Here is a 20,335-nt window from a genome sequence, read left to right on the forward strand (position 1 = left end):
CAGGTTCCTAGTGCCTGGAATAAACTAAAAAACTTTATGGAGCTTTGGAAAGGGTATAAATAGATATGTGTTTCCTGAAGCAACCTTCAGATTCAACTTGAAAGATTCATCAGCTCTGAATCTTTAGGAGAACTGGCACTCAACCACATAGGCCACCCCCCTCTTTCGGCACTTGGTACGGTCCCACTCGGTTCCCGCCCGCCCGCGTGTACGTCATTCCGCTTCCGATGTCTTGCGCAGTTCCGCCATGGCCTCCGAGGTAGCTGGTCTTACCCCTCCGAGGTCTCACCGGGAGCCGGAGGGGCGCCCGCGACAGGACAAGTATTCGGTGCTACTGCCCACCTACAACGAGCGCGAGAACCTACCGCTCATCGTGTGGCTGCTGGTGAAAAGCTTCTCCGAGAGGTAGCGTACCCGGCCGCCCTCCCCGAGGAATGAGATGAGCTGGCTTCCCCGGCCTGGTTGCGGGCCGTTGGCTGCGCGAGGCGGCCCTGCTTGGCCCCTCTCCGGCTGGTGGCGGAAGTCTCCGGGTGGCAGCCACCCTGCGAGGGACGCAGAGGCTGATACCTCTGGGGTCCTCTCCGTGTCTCGGGTGCTCCCTCCTGTCCTTGGCTTTTGTGAGACGCTTCTTTGTCTTTGCTGCACATTACCCCCCACCACCGTCACCACGAATCCCTTTTTCTCGGAAGGGCTGGCCACTCTTACTTGGGGCGAGGTTGTAAGCCTGAGCTCACTGCTCTAGGTGATCAGCATCTGCGGCGGGCACCGGGAGCCTAAGCGATCACGCTCCCTCTCGCCCCGGTGCCGAGTGCTTATGTAAGCGTGAGTTCTGGTGTCTGGGTTAGGGAGCTGCTGCGGGGCTGGACCACCTTTCTTGGAGAGCAGAAGGGCAACATCGCTAATCACTGGTGAATGTTTGTGGTTGTTAGAACCTGGGGCTTGAAAATGTTTATACAATTTTTTTTTTTAAACTTTGGAAAATCCTGGTGTCCGTACAAAGTAACGTCATTTGTGATTGCACTGATGGGACCATGTTGCAGAAATCTTTGAAGATCTTTCCATATCAGCACATACAAACTTAGAAAATTATTTTGAAAATTAAGTTATATTCCATATGGCTCTGTTATATTTTTATCTAACTGGGTCATGTCAACGAACATAGATTATTTTCAAAGTTTTTTTTTTTTTTTTTTTACATTTGCTTTACAAATGAGAACGAGGACTTTGTTTGCGCCACATTTTCCAGCATTTTGAAAAGTGCTTGACACATAAGTGCTCCTTTATTAGATGAGTGTTGCAAGAATCACTCATACTTTTGCTGGTACATGGGGATAAAGTCTTGGGGGTAATATTGCCAGATCGACAGAGATGTGTGTAAAATGGATAGTTATTGCCAAATTACTCTCAAAAAAGATTGTACCAGTTTAGGACTCTCCAGCTTTCTTTAGAGAATGCCTGTTCTCCCGCAGCCTGCCAACCTGAGCATTATTAAACTTACATCGTTGGAAATGTTATTTGGTGAAGAACATTGCTAGGTATGGGTTTTTTTCCAGCTGCACCATTTTACTGTTAAGTTTTTAATTTAATTTTTTTAACTTAATACTTTGAGATGCAGAATTTTTTAATTGACCAATGTATCTAGTTTAATTATAAGCATTATGAACATTTGTGGAAATACATGCAATATTTACAAGAATGGTGTACATATACTTTTTAATCTAATACTAAACCTTAATTTTATTTTTAAGTTTAGTATTTTGTGTGAATTTCAGATGTACAGCATAGTGGTTAAACAATCATAAACATTGCTGTTCTGATTGTATTTCTTTGAAATGTCTATCTTCACATATATATAGCTCTTCAGGTTTTTTATTCACTTATTTTTTCTCTTTTTAAATTATCTTTTTATTTCTACAAGCTCTTTTCAATTTAGGGAAGTTTTCATGTGGTCAGTCTTGTTCTTGTTTGTCTTCTGATTATACAATATTTTTGCTTTATTTTTAAGTATTTTATGTAGTGCAGTTTATCTTTAAATAGTCTCTGAGTGGATTTTTTAAATCAAAAAGTCCAATGAAGGAAACAACTATTTTTTTGTCATATTCAGTCCCGTTACCTAATATCTGCTCAGCTTGATTCCTTTAAGCTACCTGATCCTCCGAGGGTGTACACCAGGTGCCTTGACATAGGTGGGAGAAGTGATTTTGCTTATGAATGACTCAATTTGCTTATGAAGTATATATCTTTCAGCACATCCACTAGAATCTACATCTTACATGTTTTTGTAAAGCACATGCTCAAACTTAAGGCACTGTGGGAAGCTGAAGTCACAGTATCCTCTAGTTGAGAATTAATAGACTGAGTTTTGCTTTCTGGCAAGTTTGCTGGGCCTTTAACATGGAAAGTGTGTTCTGGTTGACTTCCTTGCGTGTTTCCTGAAGTAGAATAAGAAGAACCAGAAGTGTGTGTGAGAATTTGGCATTGCCTCCTGTTCTTTCCCCTTAAGTTTCCCAATAAAGTTAAGAAAAGACTTATTTAAAGGGGGTAGTGGCAGACATGATTCATGTATATCCATGTATTATGTTGGCTTGTTTTTAGACTAGAAACTGTCCCTTAAAGACAATGGAGAACAGCAGAGAGATGTTAATTTAGAAGGATACTGAAATCTTTTCTAAGGGTGAAATTAAGTCAGATGTATTCTTGATTATGTTCTTTAAATCATTTCGGATTAAATTAAAAAGAATAACTCAGACATACTCGGTCAATTTGAGTTGTCTTTTAAATATACTTTTGAAATACTTAATAAAGATTCGCTATTAAGGTTCCACAATTCTATTTCCAAAGTAATTAGAATTTCATATGATATCCTATCATATATATACTGTGTGTGTATGTGTGTGTGTGTGTGTGTAATCAGTGATACATATCACTGATTTTTTTTTAAACAAGAGTATGTTTTCTGTGAGAAGTTTTTAACATCTTAGGACTTTATAATACTGTTTTTAAACAACATGGTGAGTTTGGAGGTGAAGTACTGAATATTTGACATTTCATTTGATAATTAAAGTGTTCCTTAGTGATTACTATGGCAATAAATTTCCACTCCTGGTTAAGAGTTAGTAATTTTAAAATTATTTTTTTAATTTGAGAATACTGTATTCAAACAATGCAAATTTTTATTTTTTATTTTAGTGGAATCAACTATGAAATTATAATCATAGATGATGGAAGCCCAGATGGAACAAGGGACATTGCTGAGCAGTTGGAGAAGATCTATGGGTCAGACAGAATTGTAAGTTGTGTGAATTTTTTTTTTCTTTTTTAAATATATATATCTTTATTGATTTCAGAGAGAGGAAGGGAGAGGGGGAGAGATAGAAACATCAAAGATGAGAAAGTCATCAATCAGCTGCCTCCTGCATGCCCCCAACTGGGGATCAAGCCTGCAACCCGGGCATGTGCCCTGACTGGGAATCAAACCAACATCTGGATCCTAGGTCGCTGCTCAACTGCTGAGCCCCGCCCCGCCAGGCCATGTGAATATTTTTCTATCTTACCAGTTGTGTTTTTGTAGGGGGAAAGATGAGAGATGAACAGTGCTTAAATTTACAGCAAAATAATGAGTGTTTGGATAAACTCTGTTTCTCTGACTGGTTCTGTAGATAAATTTTCTTGAAGGACAAAATTAAAGCATGATATTGAATTGACAAGGAATATTATAGAACTAGGTTGCAGTTAGTGTGACTGACTTGATCCTTCTTGCTTCCTTTCTCTAGGTGTTCTCATACTTTCAATAGAAAATACTGCCTGCGGCTGAAAGCTTGTAGCTGAGAAAGGTGACTGTTTTCATGTGAAAAAGGAATGGCTTTTCAGAGTACTTGGGATTTTTATTTTTATCTGTAGAACAGTCTTGTGGGAGTATGTTGACTTTCTGAGTCTTAAACTTTAGATTTTCCCACTGTATCTTGGCCTGTTCTGTGGCAGTAACTTAGGCAGATGTAGAGTTCATTTTCTAATGGCTTCACAATTTTTATTTTTGGTCACTGGTTTGGATTTTAAAATGTTTGAGCATACTAGTGAGCTTGACTTTGGAGAATTGTTGCGCCAAAACATACAATTAAATCCAGATTTAATTAGAAAACACATTCTAGGCATTGGGTATTGTAATTTATACAGACCAGAGTTTCTCAGTCTTGGCGCTCTTGACATTTGGGACCCAATAATTCTTTGCTGTGAGAGGCTGCCCTGTATGTTGTGGGATGATGCTAAACATCTGGCTGGTCTCTAGCCACTAGATGCCAGTAGCTACACCCCTCCCCAGCCTGGCAACCAAAAGTGTCTCAAGATATTGTCAGATGTCTCCATATGGGCAAAATTGTCCCCTCCTCTCAATAAAGAAGACATGAAGAAGTCTCTTGGAGAACCTTTATTGATGCTTGCATTTCAAGAAATGGCAGTTAGCAGCATAAAAAATAGTGATTAAATGAAATAATTTCTGTTTAGCTGGTTGGTGGGGAGAGATTAAGGGAAGTGTGTTACTTTTATATACATGGTAAATTTATACTATAGATTCTTCCTATCTCAGTGAGGAGCAACTCACAAATGTGTCACTCTTCCAATCCTCTCTGAATATCTCCTGTTGTATAGAAGTACAGAAGGAGATAAAAAGTTGACAGATTTTCAGTTTCTAGTAGTGACTTCCAGTGATGCTAGGTTCATAGGTTTGGCCAAGAGTTCCTCAGCTTATCTTTTAAAAGTTCTGGACCATGGCCACTGATACGCACTTATTATATGTAGAATACTCCTGAGTTGTATGCTGCCATTTAATCTGGGAACATCAGCCTGACAGTATTTTGAATATTTATGTCATAGAAGCTAAGCCTTGAGGGGTGATTGATTGATTGATTTTAGGAATTGCCTACTAAATTGACCTTCACATATTCTAAAACAACATTGTTCTTCAAAGTGTTCCATTTTCCCCATCGACCCAATAAAATTCAAATGAATAAGAAAAAAAGTTAGCATTTACTATCATGATTTCCCTGTAGTACCAGGGAAATTCCCTCTTCATTATTTTATGACCTTTAAATCATTTAAACTAGAAAGTTTTTTCATTGTCAGGCCTTATCAGGGATGGCACTTACTTGCTTTTAAGTGACGTGTGTATGTTTAGTTGATGGGAAAGATGGATAAAAATGGTTATTTTTTCTCAGATAAAATGGTTCAGCCCAGATGCTCTGTCAGCTAGCCTTTCAAACTGGTTGTAATGAATGTTTCAGGAAAAAGCCAAAAAAAGATTTTTTTTGAAAACTCTGCAGTTGAGGAAATAGGCAAGAGGGTTAGGTTAATTCACTTCCCAAGATTGCACAGCTAACCCGTAAATGGCAGAGGTGCAACTATAGAAAAATTAGAGACACATGTTCTGAACTGTTAACAGCAGTTACAGGGCAGGGAGATCTGAGATTGTGGAGGGCTTCAACCTTTCTATGTTGAATGCTTCTGTCATTTAGGATATACGAGATTTATTTCATCCCCAACATGAAATCAGATAAAATCTTGGACAGCAGTTTTGTGCAAATTATTCTCTGCTAATAAAACTCAGGTACTAATGATTGAAAAGACAAAGGGACAGAGAATGCAGTAGCATCAGGGGCCATACTCTGGTGGTTGATACTGTCTCCAGATTGATACTTATCTCGGTTGTCTTCCAGCCATTACTAACAAAAGTATTTATGGTTACGTTTTAAGGAACACAGATCATCATTGGCTAGAAGGCTTTGATATGCTTCTTAAGGGCGATGAGGTTGGTCAAAGACTGTAGCAAGAAGGAACAAGAAGATGGAGGTGGTTTTTGTTCACGTCTACATCTGTACAGTTAGATATTTTCATTACTTTTAAATCATCAAACATATCTATAGGAGTGAGATTTGATTGATTTGTTATAATAAAATAGTCTTCATCCCCAAATCATCTCTAACAAAAACATCAGTACCCCAGTCAAGTGTACAAAAACAGATAATTCATGAAACAAGAACTACACATGGCCAAAAATGGGGGGGGGGGGGGTTGAGCCTCTGTGATAAGTAAGAATTGCAAAGTAGGAGGAGAATACCATTAGCCTTTCTTAACTGAAGATTTGTTTTTATTTTTCCTTTTCAACCCATTGTTTTTGAGAGTGTGGTAAAACAGGTTCACTCAAATACTGTTGATCCTGTACAAAATGATACAGTTTGACATGTCATCAGAATTTTCTGTGATAAAAATTTTTACAAAATAAATTTTTTGTCAAGCAAATTATAGTGTCATGTGAAGTAGTTCATAAGCAGTTGTGTTGTAAGCATATCTCAGAGAGTCTGTGCCTAACAACCTGTGAAATCACTGCTTTTTTGACAGCCGAATGAGGTGGGGTGAGCTCTGTTGTACCCTTTACTACCCAGATCACACAGCTAATTAGGTTTGCCCCAGAGTGAGAAGACCAGAAGGGGGAGTAGAATTAAGGGTCTGAAAGTTAAGCACACTGAATGAAACAATTGGAACTTTTCATTATGTAAGAAATAAACAAGTAAATTCTTGGTGTAAAATGTAAATGTTACTGCTAAAACTGAAGTTGCCTTTGAGGAACATTTCCTGATTGCATCCCAGTCTCTTCCCCAGGGTAAAACCCAGTCAACAGTCTGGTGTGTGTAACCTTTTTGTGCATATATGTGTATGTGTCCACACCTTAGAACTAGGTATAGTGCTGGTGTTTTTTTGTTTTTATATATAAATGCAACCTTTCTGTATCATTGTTACTTCTTAATTATATCTTGGAAATCTTTTGTCACCAAATGACCTCATTCTTTTACTGCCACGTAGTATTCTATCATATGCTACATGGTTTTTAGTTTGTATAAACTTTCGAACATTCTGAAACTTATAAATAACAAAATTACCCTTTTTTAAAAATCCTCAAGGATTGCAGAAGGTAGGAGGAGGAGAGACATCAATTGGTTGCCTCCTGCACACACCCCTGTTGGGGCCGGGGATCAAAACTGCAACCAAGGTACAGGCCCTTGACTGGGAATTGAACCCAAGACCCTTTGTTCCAAGGGCCGACGCTTTAAACACTGACCCAAACTGGCCAAGGCCAAAATTATTCTTTATCTGAAACGAAGATTTTTCCAGCTGAAATGTGGGGTTATAGAAAATATAAGGTAAACTTTAAAAGATTGACTTTTTCAGGGCAGAGATCAGATGGGCTCGGTGTTTTGTCAGTAACTCACAAAATCAAACCCTAACAGACTTTGTTTGATTTTGTTCAGTGAATTGTAATTATTATAGATGATTGTCTTATTCTCTATATAGGAGCTCATCTGTCAGGAATGTATTTTATCTATCTTTGTTCGTCCCTGAGATCTAGAGCAGTGTGCATGTAGTAAAAGAATTAATCTATCCTGGGTAATGGTAACTGAAAATACTTTGTTTAGAGATTTTCCATCTGAGGCAACCTGCTGATACACTGGCAAATGCAGCATGGGATGAAGTACACTCAGGCAGTGAGTCTTCTTAAGCCCGTGTCTCAGAAGCTTAGAACAGAGTCCAAAACTTGGCATTCTACTTTTTCAAAAGTTTTCAGATAAGATGAAAAGCAACTAAGTCAGGGTTTACAGGTGAAGCAAAAAAGGTAGAAAGACTGAGTAATTGACAGACTATAAGAAAAGAGAATTTATAACCTTCTTGTCTTTGGGCCAGTAGAGAATGAGATGAGGTCATCCAAGGGTAAAGTCAAGGTAAGTTGTTGGAGGAAGAATGATAGCATCATTTAAAAGGGAATTGAAAAAACAAATCTGGCTACCAAGTATTCCAAAAAAGTATAGAATAAGTGAATTAGACCTGCAGGTTTCCTTGAAAGGAATCAATAGATGTTGCTTAAAATTATAAAACAAGTGACAAATATAAAAATATTCTGTTTACATAGTTTTCTGAGTAGCACCGGGACGAAAAAACATGTAAAATTTGGCTTTTATTGTGAGGTTGGGGCAAAAGAAAAAATTTTAAGTGTGCTCTGCTCTCAGGTCTAAGAAGTGCAGCTATGTTTGTTAAAATGAGTACCACTTATATGAATAAAAAAGAATTTCTAATAGATTTTTTGTTATTTGTATCAAAGTGTTGTTTCTTATTCTTATAGCTTCTGAGACCACGGGAGAGAAAGCTGGGATTGGGTAAGCAGAACCTCTCATCCCGCACCTGCTTTTTCCTTGGTGAGACTGTTCAGTGTGTTTTCCTAGTTTGGAACAGGGCCAAAATACAGTAACCCCCTGTGATGATTTTTAATGATCATAATGACATTTAAATAGCATGAGTTACCTGTGTTAGGGCTCACTTGGGAAAACAGAAACCACTGTAAGTCTTTTAGTATAGGGAATTTAATACAGAGAATCTGGTTACACAGCTGAAGGAATTGCTGAGAAGCCAAATGGAACAGTGAGGCTACTCAGAGATTAGTAATAGCTGGAGGTTCCTACCACCCCAAGATGGAGCAACAATAGGCGATGTTGGTTTAGAGTCCAGGATCCAACCCAGGCTGCCCAGAAGGGGCTAGAATGATGGAGTCGATGATACCCAGCAGGAGCTGGAGCCATTGAGGATATGCATTCATTGCTAAGAGGCAGACTAAGAGAGGGAGGCTACTTGACTTTCCCCTTCTCTCTCTTGTGCCTCCCAAAGCTGTTTTGGAAGCCAGTTGACAAGTGAACTGGGAAATAAGTTCCCTGCAATATAGGGAAAGGCCAGAGAAGGGATTTGAGGGAAAACATCTTGGACCGGCACACTGCCTTAGCTAAAGTCTCAGATGAGCTCAGTCATTCTGGGATAAAGCTCTTTCTATTGTTAGTCATAGTTTATGTAAAGAATTGGTATAATTTTACTGAAAATTTGGGGGAGTAAAGGAAGTATAGTTCTGAAAAACTGAATATCTGTTATCCTGAAGACTATTAGTTAACTTGCTTCATTAAATTGTTCTGAATATCTAAATCCAGCAGGTTGTTTGGGATTGAAATAATCTGGACACTGCTGTGAAAGCAACCAAGAATTACTGACTGGTCAGTGGTATACCCAAAAAGCTGTGATAGTCACTTTTTAACAAGAAGTTAGAAGAGATCAGCCTTGCTAGTAAGACACTGGCGGTTTGGGGCCAGAGAATGCAGGAATCCCCAAATCCTGCTACCTTACCTGCCAAGTCCCTGAGCAACTTCTAGGCCTGAAGGTGCGAAGCATTTGCTAGCTGTGCCTTTGGCCTCAAATACCTGTGTAGAACACACTGACAAGGGTGGCTTTTGTAGAAATGGGCCAAGAAAGATGGGACGAGCAGAAACAGGGAAACTTGGAAGGGAGGGATCATCAGAAGATGGTGCCTGGGACTAAGATGAAGTTGGAGACAACGAATGAAATTGAGAGATGTTTTTGATTGAGAATAAGTAATATTTAACTATAGTTCAGGATCACCTTTAGAGGACTAATGTATGCTTTTCAGTGCTTAACAATATCTGTTCAGATGTTGTAAGCATTTCTGGTGAGTTTCTGTAATGGAAATATTTTCATTTTCAGGAACTGCTTATATACATGGAATGAAACATGCCACAGGAAACTACATAATTATTATGGATGCTGATCTCTCACACCATGTAAGTGGCATATTTCTTTATTGGTGATTTATGATTGTATTAGCCTGTTTTACTGACTTACTGTTTATTTTTTCTAAATTTCAGCCAAAATTTATTCCTGAGTTCATTAGGTAGGTAATTCTAATATTTGAAAAAAATATATGAATCAAGTCATTTACCTTATATTGATTTTGGACTTATTTTTATTTTTCATTCTTCATTAATTAAAAAACGAACATGGTTTTTTGTTAGCTATCAAAAATAAAACCAACATATGGACTTGAGACTCATGAGTATGTAGGTACATGACTAAATGATGTATTTTAGGAGCCCTGAGGGACTGAGAATAGATAATTCCTTTGTTACCTAGATTATTCCAGACTACAGAAAAAGATATAAGGAAACTTCCTGTTGAATGGAATTAAGCCCTGCATCATAAGGGTAAAACCCCATGAACAAATAGGGTTTTATTCAGGAATGCCAGATTGGTACGTCTTCAGGAATTCATCAACATTATTTATCACATTAACAAAAAGCAGTATGATTAAGTCTGTAGATGCCAAAAGATATTTGATCAAATTTACTAGCCATTTCCAAAAAAAACTTTAAAGTAGAAATAGAAGAAAGCCACCTAAACATGATAAAGGTAACCCAGTCCTGATATAAACCTTTTACTAAATGGTGAAATGTGGAATCATTTCTAATAAATTCATCAAGGTAGGCATACCAGCTACCATTAAACATGGAGATTTTAAGTAATGTTGTAAGGCAATAATTTATATAAGTATTGGTAAAGGATACAAAATTATATTTATTTGTAGGTGATATAATTATATTCTTGGAAAACCAAGAGGCCACAAAACATCTCCCAATAAAGTCAGATTATGTCACTACCCTATTTAGAATAGTTCAGGGAGTTCCCATTAACAGGTGGGGGGAAAATCCACTCTGCTTTTTTTGCCCCTCAAACTTCTGTGTGATTTGGTCCCTTCCTCCCTTTCTAAATTTACCTTGTGCTTCTTCTCCCTTTTGCTCTCTTACTACAGGCATACTCCTTCCATTTCTCTGTTCACACAGAGCGCTATGTTCCCTTTACCTGCTCCTTAGTAGCCAACAATTTCTCGTCCTTTGACCTCTGCATAAAGTCACTTCAGAGATACTGTCTCTGCTTATATCATCTCCAATACACAAAGCCCCTTTGACCTGATAGGGAAATAGAACCAGTGGAGTAGAAAATGGGGAAAGTACAAACAGGCCATATGTAGAAGAAATCCAAATGGCTAATAAACCTAAAAGAAGATAGTCACCCTGAGATGTAGTCAGAGAGATGCAGATTAAAAACTGTTGTTATTACCCATTAGTTTATCAAAATTAAAAACTTAATCCAGGAATACATCCAGTGCCAATAAGATGTAGAAGATGAGCACACTCAAATATTACAGGAGAAAGTGAGTTGCTACAACCTTTTCAGAAAGTAGCTTCCAGTGAGAGATGTTAGAATCATTTTATCAATTCCACTTTGTTCTACTTTGGGTAGTCTGAGCAGCAGACTTATAAGAATGTTGCAGCACTATTCATTGTGGTTGTGCTCTTAGAAGTGGGGGGACCCGCCATAGAAACAACCATATGAGTATGTGGGTTCAGTAGTCTATGAAATATTTTTTTGCAGCTATTAAAAAGAATAGGGAGATTCTCTTGTAGGGCTATCCATGATTCCATGTTGTATTGTTAACTGACAAAAAGAAAGTTGCAAAATGTACTTCTTTTGGATTCCAATTTTGTAAAAGCAACCTAAAACCATAGAGGTGTGTGTTCTTTAAGTTACCTTTCTGTAAACAAAGAGAAAGGTCTAGAAGGTTACCAGGCTGTTCTGGCATTGTTTACCTCGGGGGGCCAAGAACTGAATGCAGGGGGATTGTGGAAATTTAATTTTTTTATTATATTTTAGGATGGTTTCACATTGGTGCAGTCATCAAATGTACTGTTTTAAAGTATCAATAAGGAAGAAAAGAATCAGGTTTGAAAACCTTAACTTTGAAAGGTCTTTCAGTAGTATGAAATCCATCTGTTTCCCCGGCATTGCTTGTTCTAGATGCAAGTTCTGTATGTGTAGCTCTTGAAAATAACTATTGAAAGCTCGATAGCTTTCTCTAATTGACAGCTAATTTATTCTACAGGAAGCAAAAGGAAGGTAATTTTGACATTGTCTCTGGAACTCGCTACAAAGGAAATGGAGGTGTTTATGGCTGGGATTTGAAAAGAAAAGTAATCAGGTATATACATGTACTATTATTTCTCTGTTTTTCAGTGCAACTACTGTAAATATGTTTATAACAGGTATTTAGATTAAATTACCATGCTGCCTTGGGATTTGTGGGCTCAGAGTATAACTTCCAATAAATATTTCCAGATAACTTCTTATCTACAATTTTTCCTATGATTAGAGTATTTTATTTTGGATCTTTTTCACTAAGGAAAAATCAGCATAAACTTTTGAACCTTTGGTAAAAATGGTGTGATTCAGCACAAATTTATTCTATTGAACCCCCTCAGCTTTGATTTTAAGTGAACTGTTCATCTATATTTTAGGACTGTAAAGGTAGTTTTTTTCCATATATTTCATCATTTTAAGTAAATAAGACACTTAATGATTTCAACTTTTTCTAAGCACATAAAGTAGTGAGGCTCTGGAGTCAGACCTGGGTTAAAATCCTGATTGTGTCATTTAACTGCCTGTATCACCTTGCATGTTTTATCTTTTCTAAGCTTTACTTTCCTCATCATAAAACGAGAATGAAACCTGCTGTTTCAGTTTTCTGTTGCTGAATGACGGACCATCCCAAAGCTTAGTGACTTAAAACAACTATTTATTATTTCTTCTGGTTCTGTGGCTTGGCTGGTGGGTCCTCTGCTGGCTTCACCTGGGCTCACTCATGCAGCTTCCTTCAGCTGGAGAGGCGGGACAGTGTACAACAGTACGAGGCTGCAGCCACAAGGCTTCTTGAGTCCTAGGTTCTGGGGTAACAGCATATTAATTCCTGGTCAAAGCAAGCCCATATTCAAGGGCTTGCAAAGAATTTTTACCATTAGTATTTTTTATCACACACTTCATTCTTGTTGAGGATTCTGTTAATCTCAGTTTTGCCTCTTAACTGTGAACCTTGGGCAAGTCATGTAAAACATGTAAGTGCCTCAGTCTTCAGAGAAATGAAGGGGTTGGATAAAACTGTTTTCAATCCTACTGAACATTGGAGTCATGTAGGGAGAAAATTATACACAACTGCTCGCTACTCATCCTTTCTCGTGCACACACATGCGACCATCTCCAGAGGTGGGGCCAAATAGGAGTATTTTTCACAGGCTTCCCAGGGGATTCTATGCTGCAGACAAGGTTGAGACCAACAGTGATCTCTCAGGCCTCTGCATTTGGTCATTACAGCTGTTATTTTAAATTAGGGAGTCCTAGTCAGAGACAGTTTACAACTTTTAGTTGAATCATTTAGTTGTATCTGTCATTAGTTAATGTCTGAGCTGATGTAAAGTATAAACTCCTGTTATACTCCTGTTAAACTGTTATCACTTTTGCAAGGTCTCATTTATATGGTCCAGAACCAGAATTTGAACCCAAGTCTATCTGACTCTTGCTGCATTTTAAGAGACCCTGGTTTAAAAATGTATTACCTTAAATAGATGTACAAATACACGCATATACACACATACACATGTATACATATGCATTCACATTTCTTTGATTACACTTATTTTGGGGGTGTAAACTATGTCCTGGAATTTTTTTATTTATTTATTTTTTTTGTAGCTTTTAGAAGCAAATTGAAGGGGAAAGTGCTTTTGTTAGCCATTATCCCAGCTATATCCCTGTGTTATTTATGTAAAAGTAATCTTTCCTTGAGAGGGCCTTGGTGATTACCTTGGCTTTGGAAATTTCTCTCCAGGCTGCCCTAGAAAACATTTTTTTAATCTGAGTACAATAAAATAGCTTCAGTACAAAAGTCATTTTTTCCAAGAACACTTCACATCTTTTTGAAATGTTAATAATAGCTGTTAGTAATAGCTTGTAATTAATTGATACTTAGTTGTGTTTGAAGCACATGCCCTAAAGTCATTGTTATGGATTCAGTATGCCTGCCAAAATTCATGTTAGAGTACCTTACCCTGAAAGTGTTGGTATTTGGAGGTGGGACCTCGGGGGGGGGGGGGGGGGGGGGGGAGGGGGGGGTTAATTAGGTGTGAATGGGATCCTGAGTGTGGGGCATTCAGGTAGGATTAGTGCCCTTTGAAGAAGAAATGAGAGCCTGGGTCTCCTCTTCCCCCACCCCCTTCCACGTGTGAGCTACTGCAAGAAGGCAGCCATCTGTAAGCCAGGAAGAGGTTTCACTTTCTTGGACTTCCCAGCCTCCAGTAATGCGAGAAGTAAATATCTATTGTTAAGCCACCTAGTCTGGTATTTTGTTACAGCAGCCCAAGCAGGACTAAGACAGTCTCAGAATGAACCTTGGTCAATTTCCAGAGATTGCCAAAAACCAAAACCCTCTTCTACTTCCTCACCTTCAAAAATAAACAAAACCATTTTTATGCTGACTGACCTATTACATAGTTGAAACCACTATCCCTTTGTGCTTATTAGAATCATTAGAATCTGAAAAGGAAACTCCAGGTCCCTGATCTCTTGCTAGCTGACAGATGTTTGGAATTCTAAATAATGGCTGTTGGCAAATATACAAGTTAAAAATCTGTTATCATTCATACATAAAGTCTGAAAGAATGATTGCTTTATAGGTTCTCTCTAAATGTCCCTATTTTCTGAAAAAATGAGAAACATCAGATCTCCTTTCACTAAAAATTTGTTCTATAGAATCAATATTTTTGTGAAATAGTGTTGCATTTATTTATGAAATTAGTGTAGCATTTTTAGTGCTCTGCTCTTGGATGTGTTTCTCTTGTTTAGAAACTATTTTATAAAGAAAATCTGTTTGTTTAACAGCCGTGGGGCCAATTTTATAACTCAGATTTTGCTGAGACCAGGAGCATCCGATTTAACAGGAAGTTTCAGGTAGGGTGAAAACCAGTAATCTTATATTTCTACTGTTTATAACTGCTTGCCTAAATTTCTTGCTTTATAATGGCTTATTTTAAAGAAATACTTTTCATTTCTACTCTGTTTTTGTCCTGGGACACTAAAAAGGCAGGCTGAAATTCCTTAGAAGCTGCTAATGAAGTCTAAGCATCTTGAAAAATATTGTGCTTTTTAAAGAGCATGGAAATCAGAGCTCTGGTTAGGGTGCTTGTTAACATTAGTATTACTGTTCATCCCCAAGCCGGACCCTTGGGAGCCAAGGTGACTACTCACTGCTCATTCTGAACATTGCTGTCACTGTTAATGTGCTCCAGAGAATAGCACCTTTTCCAGGAATTTTCAGCAGTTTATATGAATATTTATAGCATTGTCCACAGAAAAGTTTAAAACCTTTAATATTTATGTAGAGCCTTTCAGTTACCTTGTTCTCCATATGTTTTTTATAAAAAATTCTTATTTAATTGGTGCAAAGCCTCCTGCTAGGTCCCTGGGGTTTTTTATTTTGCTTTTGCTTGGGGGGGGGGGGGTATGTATTTAATTTTAGACTTGCTACAGTAGATGAACTGTTTTATATGACCATGCCAAATGATTAAAGCCTGCCAGATTTTTTTTTATCTCTGAAAGTATAAAATGCCTGTTCGTTTGCTTTAAGGCCCAAACCCCATGCATTAGTTAATAATTTATATTAGTTAATATTTACTTTTTCCATTAAATAATGTTGATTTTTGAGCCTTGGTTAGAATTCACACATACAAATTAGGAGCTGACTGTTGAAGGTTACTAGTACTTGTAGTATAACTACAAGTCTTGAATAGCAGTTTAGAGATACTAAGAAGGTCAAAAGTGAAGAGAAAAAATTTTAATGTCCTTATTTGGTAAAATAAGAAGTACTTACAAGCCAAGGGCTGTCCCCTCCTTACCCCCTACCTCCCCTCAAAAAATGAAGAGAGGAGCCATCACAAATTAAAGATCAAATAATGAAAATGAAGCCTCTCTAGAATTAAAATGTAAATTAATTAGAAAGCAGGATTTGGTGTGTAAAAGACAGTAAATATCCCTTTTGTTCCACACTTCAAGGCAAAAGAATAATGCGTTATCTGATTAAGATCACGGGTTGCCATGTAGCAACAATGCAAAGAATAGTGGCACTTGCAAAATCTCTGTGCAGACAGAATGTCCAGTGTGGACATCACAGGCCATAGGCATGATGACTTTGATTGAAGACTCAGGGTGGCTCCATGAATTGTGGAGGAGATAGGTAGGGGTTTTGTTTTTTGGCCTAATTCCCCTATTGAAAGCTCTGCAGGTGCTTTCAAAAAAGCTAAACAGTGACTCATTTTAGGTTGAGCAAACATTTATTGTGTGCCAAGCATTGGACAAGAGTCAAAGTCCCTGTCCTCATGGAGTTTATACATTGTAATGACATGAGACTTACAACTACATAAAATAGGTGCAGCGTCACATGGGGACCCTGCTATGGAGGAAAACTCCGCAGAGAGAGTATTGGGTGGCGGCACTTAATTGCCACCAGAACCATATTGGGGGGGGAGGTATGCTCTGGATGTCTTTTAGAGAGAGCAGTGATTGGGTGTATTCTGTGTAAATCAGAGCAACCATAGACACAAAAGTGAGCCTGTTGATTTCACTACTTTTAAATTGTTAAAGCTCATTGTCTCTTCATAAGAGTAGTGATTTATTAAATGCATGCTTTGTTAAAGTTCAACTCGTTAGATAAAGTTCCTAGTATTTAGGCCTAGGCATGTGTGCCTTTTACCAAATAAAAGGAAACCCAAAAAGACTGAAGCCATTTAATGGCAAAGACTACTTGGGTCCTGATTATCCTATTTATTGGCCCATGGCTTCGTGTATGCAGTATCACAGCATTGGCCATAGTTTTAAAGATACTGTGATGGGGAAGAAGGGATGGCAATAAAGAGCAATAGATGTCTTACAAAATAACTCTTATGAGGAGTAAAATGACTCGTAAAGGGACAGAATTCATAGCCAAAACCCAGTTTAAAAGGTAATGCTGAAACATCCCATCATAATCGGTCCTTCCCATATAATCCCTATCCTCCTTCCCCTGCTTAACTTTATTTGCTATATATCTTTCGTTTCTACTGCTAAAACCCCAAAATATAAAAAGGTGCCTTAAACATAGTAGGTTGCTTAGTAAATACTTATTGAATAAATATTACTACCATCTGATTCTCCTCACTTTAGATTTATTCCAAACTTACCCCTTTTTGAATTCTTATGGAACCTATGTGGGTAAAAGAGTATACACACTAGTCCTCAGGTTCCTCTGAGGACTGGGTTGTCATCTAATATCCACTTAAAAGCTTGAAAAGCCAAAACGTAGGGTTGATTCCTTAGAGGGCCTGAGGAAAAGTGAATGTGGGTTCCAGGTAAAGCCCTGGGCATTGTGAATCCAGGTGGCCTTTAACTGGGAGAACAGAGTTATGCCAAACTGCCTCTTCTAACATGCTCCAGAGAGAGAAATTGTTTATCAAGAGACTGAAAACAGGGAGCTCCTCGAAAGCGAGTGGGTTCACTCACAGGACTTCCCAGCTCCTGCCTTACTTCGTAAATCTGATGAACTCTGCGTCTGGCCTACAGCCCATCTACAGTTAGGCTGCACATTCATTCACCCATTATAAGTACCTAACTGTGACATCAGTTGGTGATAGCTGTGTCCCACCAGGATTGCCTTAATCCTGTGATGCCCAGTTGCTGTCTTAACCTAGCTTAACCAAGCTCATCCTGGAGGGGATAGTGTATCCCAGGGAATTTTTTTAGATCTCCAGAAGTAGAAGCTCGTCATAAACATTTATGAGGAAACACCTATTAATTACTAGGTTCTTTCTTGTCATCTAGTTTATATTGTTGCTTCATCATCTATCAACTCTTAATGTTCCAATATTTGGAACTGTTTACTCTTTCAACTTTAAAAATTAATTTTAGGAAGATATAAAAAGTTAAAAACAATAGGTTGTTCTGCTTCGAATGATTCACTTTACTATAGTTTTATAATTTCTGATAGTATGGTAGGAAAATAATTCTCTAAAAGTTACTAAGAATTCATTTTCTAAATTATTTACAAAATATTTCATGACCCTTCTGGTTCAGGACAAATATATATCAACCGTGAGAACTTTTCGATATACAAATGGCTAGTGAAAGTTTTAGGTCTTAAAAATACCAGTGAACTTTTTAAAAGGTCAGGATGCATGTAGGCACGTGTATTTGTCCAAGTGTTTATATATATTTTGATTTACAGGTTATATCGAAAAGAAGTTCTACAGAAATTAATAGAAAAGTGTGTTTCTAAAGGCTACGTCTTCCAGATGGAAATGATTGTTCGGGCAAGACAGTTGAATTATACTATTGGCGAGGTATGCAATTGCTGGTAAATAGTATGTTGTATTCCTCATAAAGAAATTATAAGGTTTAGACTTTTTATTGTAAAAAGTTTAATTTTCATAACTACCAAATAAATGTGAAAGGCTTCAAGCTATTGAGAATGCCCATGCACTAACAGGTGAAAATTCACATTCCTTTCACATCAACACATTTGACCTACCAAAATTAAAACATTAACAGAAGGCAGCATTCCCTTTTAAATAGTTAAAAGTTACTGGTATCTTCTCCGTCCTTGCCCTTTCTGACCACGCAGCATTCTGGGAGGAGTCTATTTGCTGCTTTTCCTCTTGCCATAGTCAACAGCCACCCAACTTTAAAATGAATGAAGAGTCCCACTGCCCATTTCCTATGAGTAAATGAAAAGCACAGGAATTGGGGCGGGGGGAGGTCTGTACTATCTACAGCTAGCTTGTGAACTCTTAGGGAAGACTCTCCTTGTTTAAGACTCTACTCAGAGCAAGAAGTAGCTAACTAGAATGCCACTTCTCTTGTGGAAATTATAAGAGTTAACAATACTAAAACATACTAACAGCTAAATTGACAGAATAATGAAAAAATTAAGTGAAAAGCCATTTTACTTTTGGAGTATAATTTTTCCTTGCAATGCAGTCTGAAACTTGAGTAAATCAACTTAATATGCAGGATCAGTGTTTTTCAAACAGTTGTTGATTTGGTTTATATCACCTATTTTTAGATAATGAAGTGCCTGTTTAATTTTAAAGACTTGGAGGTGCACACAGTTTCTGTAAGAATTGAAGGAGTTGCTTCAATTTAAAGGAATTGCTATCATAGAACTAATCCTGTTTCTGTTGTGTTAGTAATTTCTGTATGCCTGCTACGTTCCTACTATTTTTGAAGACTGACTTAACGTATATTTTTTTAACTAGGTTCCAATAACATTTGTGGATCGTGTTTACGGTGAATCCAAGTTGGGAGGAAATGAAATAGTCTCTTTCTTGAAAGGATTATTGACTCTTTTTGCTACTACATAAAAGAAAGTTACTCATTTATATTTATCATGTTCATTTCAACTTAAATGTAAAGGAAGTCTGGTTGCTGATTTTTATAAAATGTACTCTTAGAGCATAAATCATAGGTAAGGTAAATTTCATGCAAATCTTTTTTTCTGAAGAAATTCCATTTTATATGTCAAATTAAATTAGAAAAATGAGCAGTGTTCTCAATTTTAACATTTTGCTGTATTAAGTAAGACCTATAAATAAATGCTTATGGGGTTTTTGCATAAAATATTGCTACTTTCATTAGAGTATGTGAGTGCAGAATTTCTTACGGGGGGAAGATTTTCAATATTCTCTATAAAAACTGGATTCAGTCCTGGTCGGTTTGGCTCAGTGGTTAGAAGATCAGCCTGCGGACCAAAGGGTCTCGGGTGTGATTCCTGGTTAAGGGCACGTACCTGGGTTGCAGGTTTGATCCCCAACCGGGTCCAGGCGAGTGTGGGAGGCAACCAATCAAGGTCTCTAACATTGATGTTTCTCTGTCCCCCTCCTCTTCTCTCCCACTCTTTCTAAAAATCAGTGGAAAAAATTTCCTCAGGTGAGGATTAAAAAAATAATTTAAAAAAAACTGGATTCATAGCTCTTTGTACCTAATAGATGTCAGAAGAGGAATGGTAATTATATTCATGAAATATATATATTACTGTTTCTGTGTGAATTGAAAAAGAAATACACACCTTTGTCCTTTCTTTAAAAATGTATATCAAATCAGATAAATACATTTAGAGCACAGTTTTAGTTTGGTTCTTTGCAGCTGTTGAATTGATGAAGCAATACATCTGTCAAAGCAAGTCTGTTTAAAATGTATATTTCAATTGGAAACGACAACAGTTGATAACATAGCTGCATTTTCTCTTCTGAGCAATAACTTCTATCAGTAAAGAAAAACATTGATGATATTAAAGCATAAATTTAGCTGCTCTAGTCATTTTTAAACATCTTACAAACTATATAATGATTTTTCAAAAAATATTCCTTTTCATATTAATTCAGGACCCTCAACAAAACATACATCTTTACCATAAAGAACAAATTCCTATACCTTTTCTCTCTGTTCAGAAAAGTGTTCTGGCAGTTAAAATGCAGGTTAAGTTGTTCAGTAAAGCCAGAGCAAATCCATTTACCTTCTGTAAAGTAGATATTTCAAAAAAGATGAATCT

The 20,335-nt window shown here is 37.5% G+C and overlaps 1 protein-coding gene across 1 annotated transcript; it reads left to right on the forward strand.

Moving 5' to 3' along the window:
* Positions 1-226: 226 nt before the first annotated feature.
* On the forward strand, positions 227-20,090 carry DPM1 (dolichyl-phosphate mannosyltransferase subunit 1, catalytic). The gene is made up of 9 exons (XM_081150365.1): positions 227-405; positions 3,190-3,289; positions 8,165-8,198; positions 9,583-9,659; positions 9,744-9,769; positions 11,816-11,911; positions 14,641-14,709; positions 18,014-18,128; positions 19,044-20,090. The coding sequence occupies exons 1-9, from the start codon at positions 248-250 to the stop codon at positions 19,146-19,148; spliced, it is 780 nt and encodes a 259-aa protein (XP_081006491.1). The 5' UTR covers positions 227-247; the 3' UTR covers positions 19,149-20,090.
* The last annotated feature ends 245 nt before the right edge of the window (positions 20,091-20,335 follow it).

This window comes from Miniopterus schreibersii (assembly GCF_964146895.1).
Source record: "Miniopterus schreibersii genome assembly, chromosome: 10".
NCBI lineage: Eukaryota > Metazoa > Chordata > Mammalia > Chiroptera > Miniopteridae > Miniopterus > Miniopterus schreibersii.

Coding starts and splice junctions, on each gene's coding strand:
- DPM1 (XM_081150365.1), top strand. CDS start 248: ATGGCCTCCGAGGTAGCTGGTCTTACCCCTCCGAGGTCTCACCGGGAG. Junction 3,290..8,164: donor TCTATGGGTCAGACAGAATT/GTAAGTTGTGTG, acceptor TTATTCTTATAG/CTTCTGAGACCACGGGAGAG. Junction 8,199..9,582: donor GGAGAGAAAGCTGGGATTGG/GTAAGCAGAACC, acceptor TTTCATTTTCAG/GAACTGCTTATATACATGGA.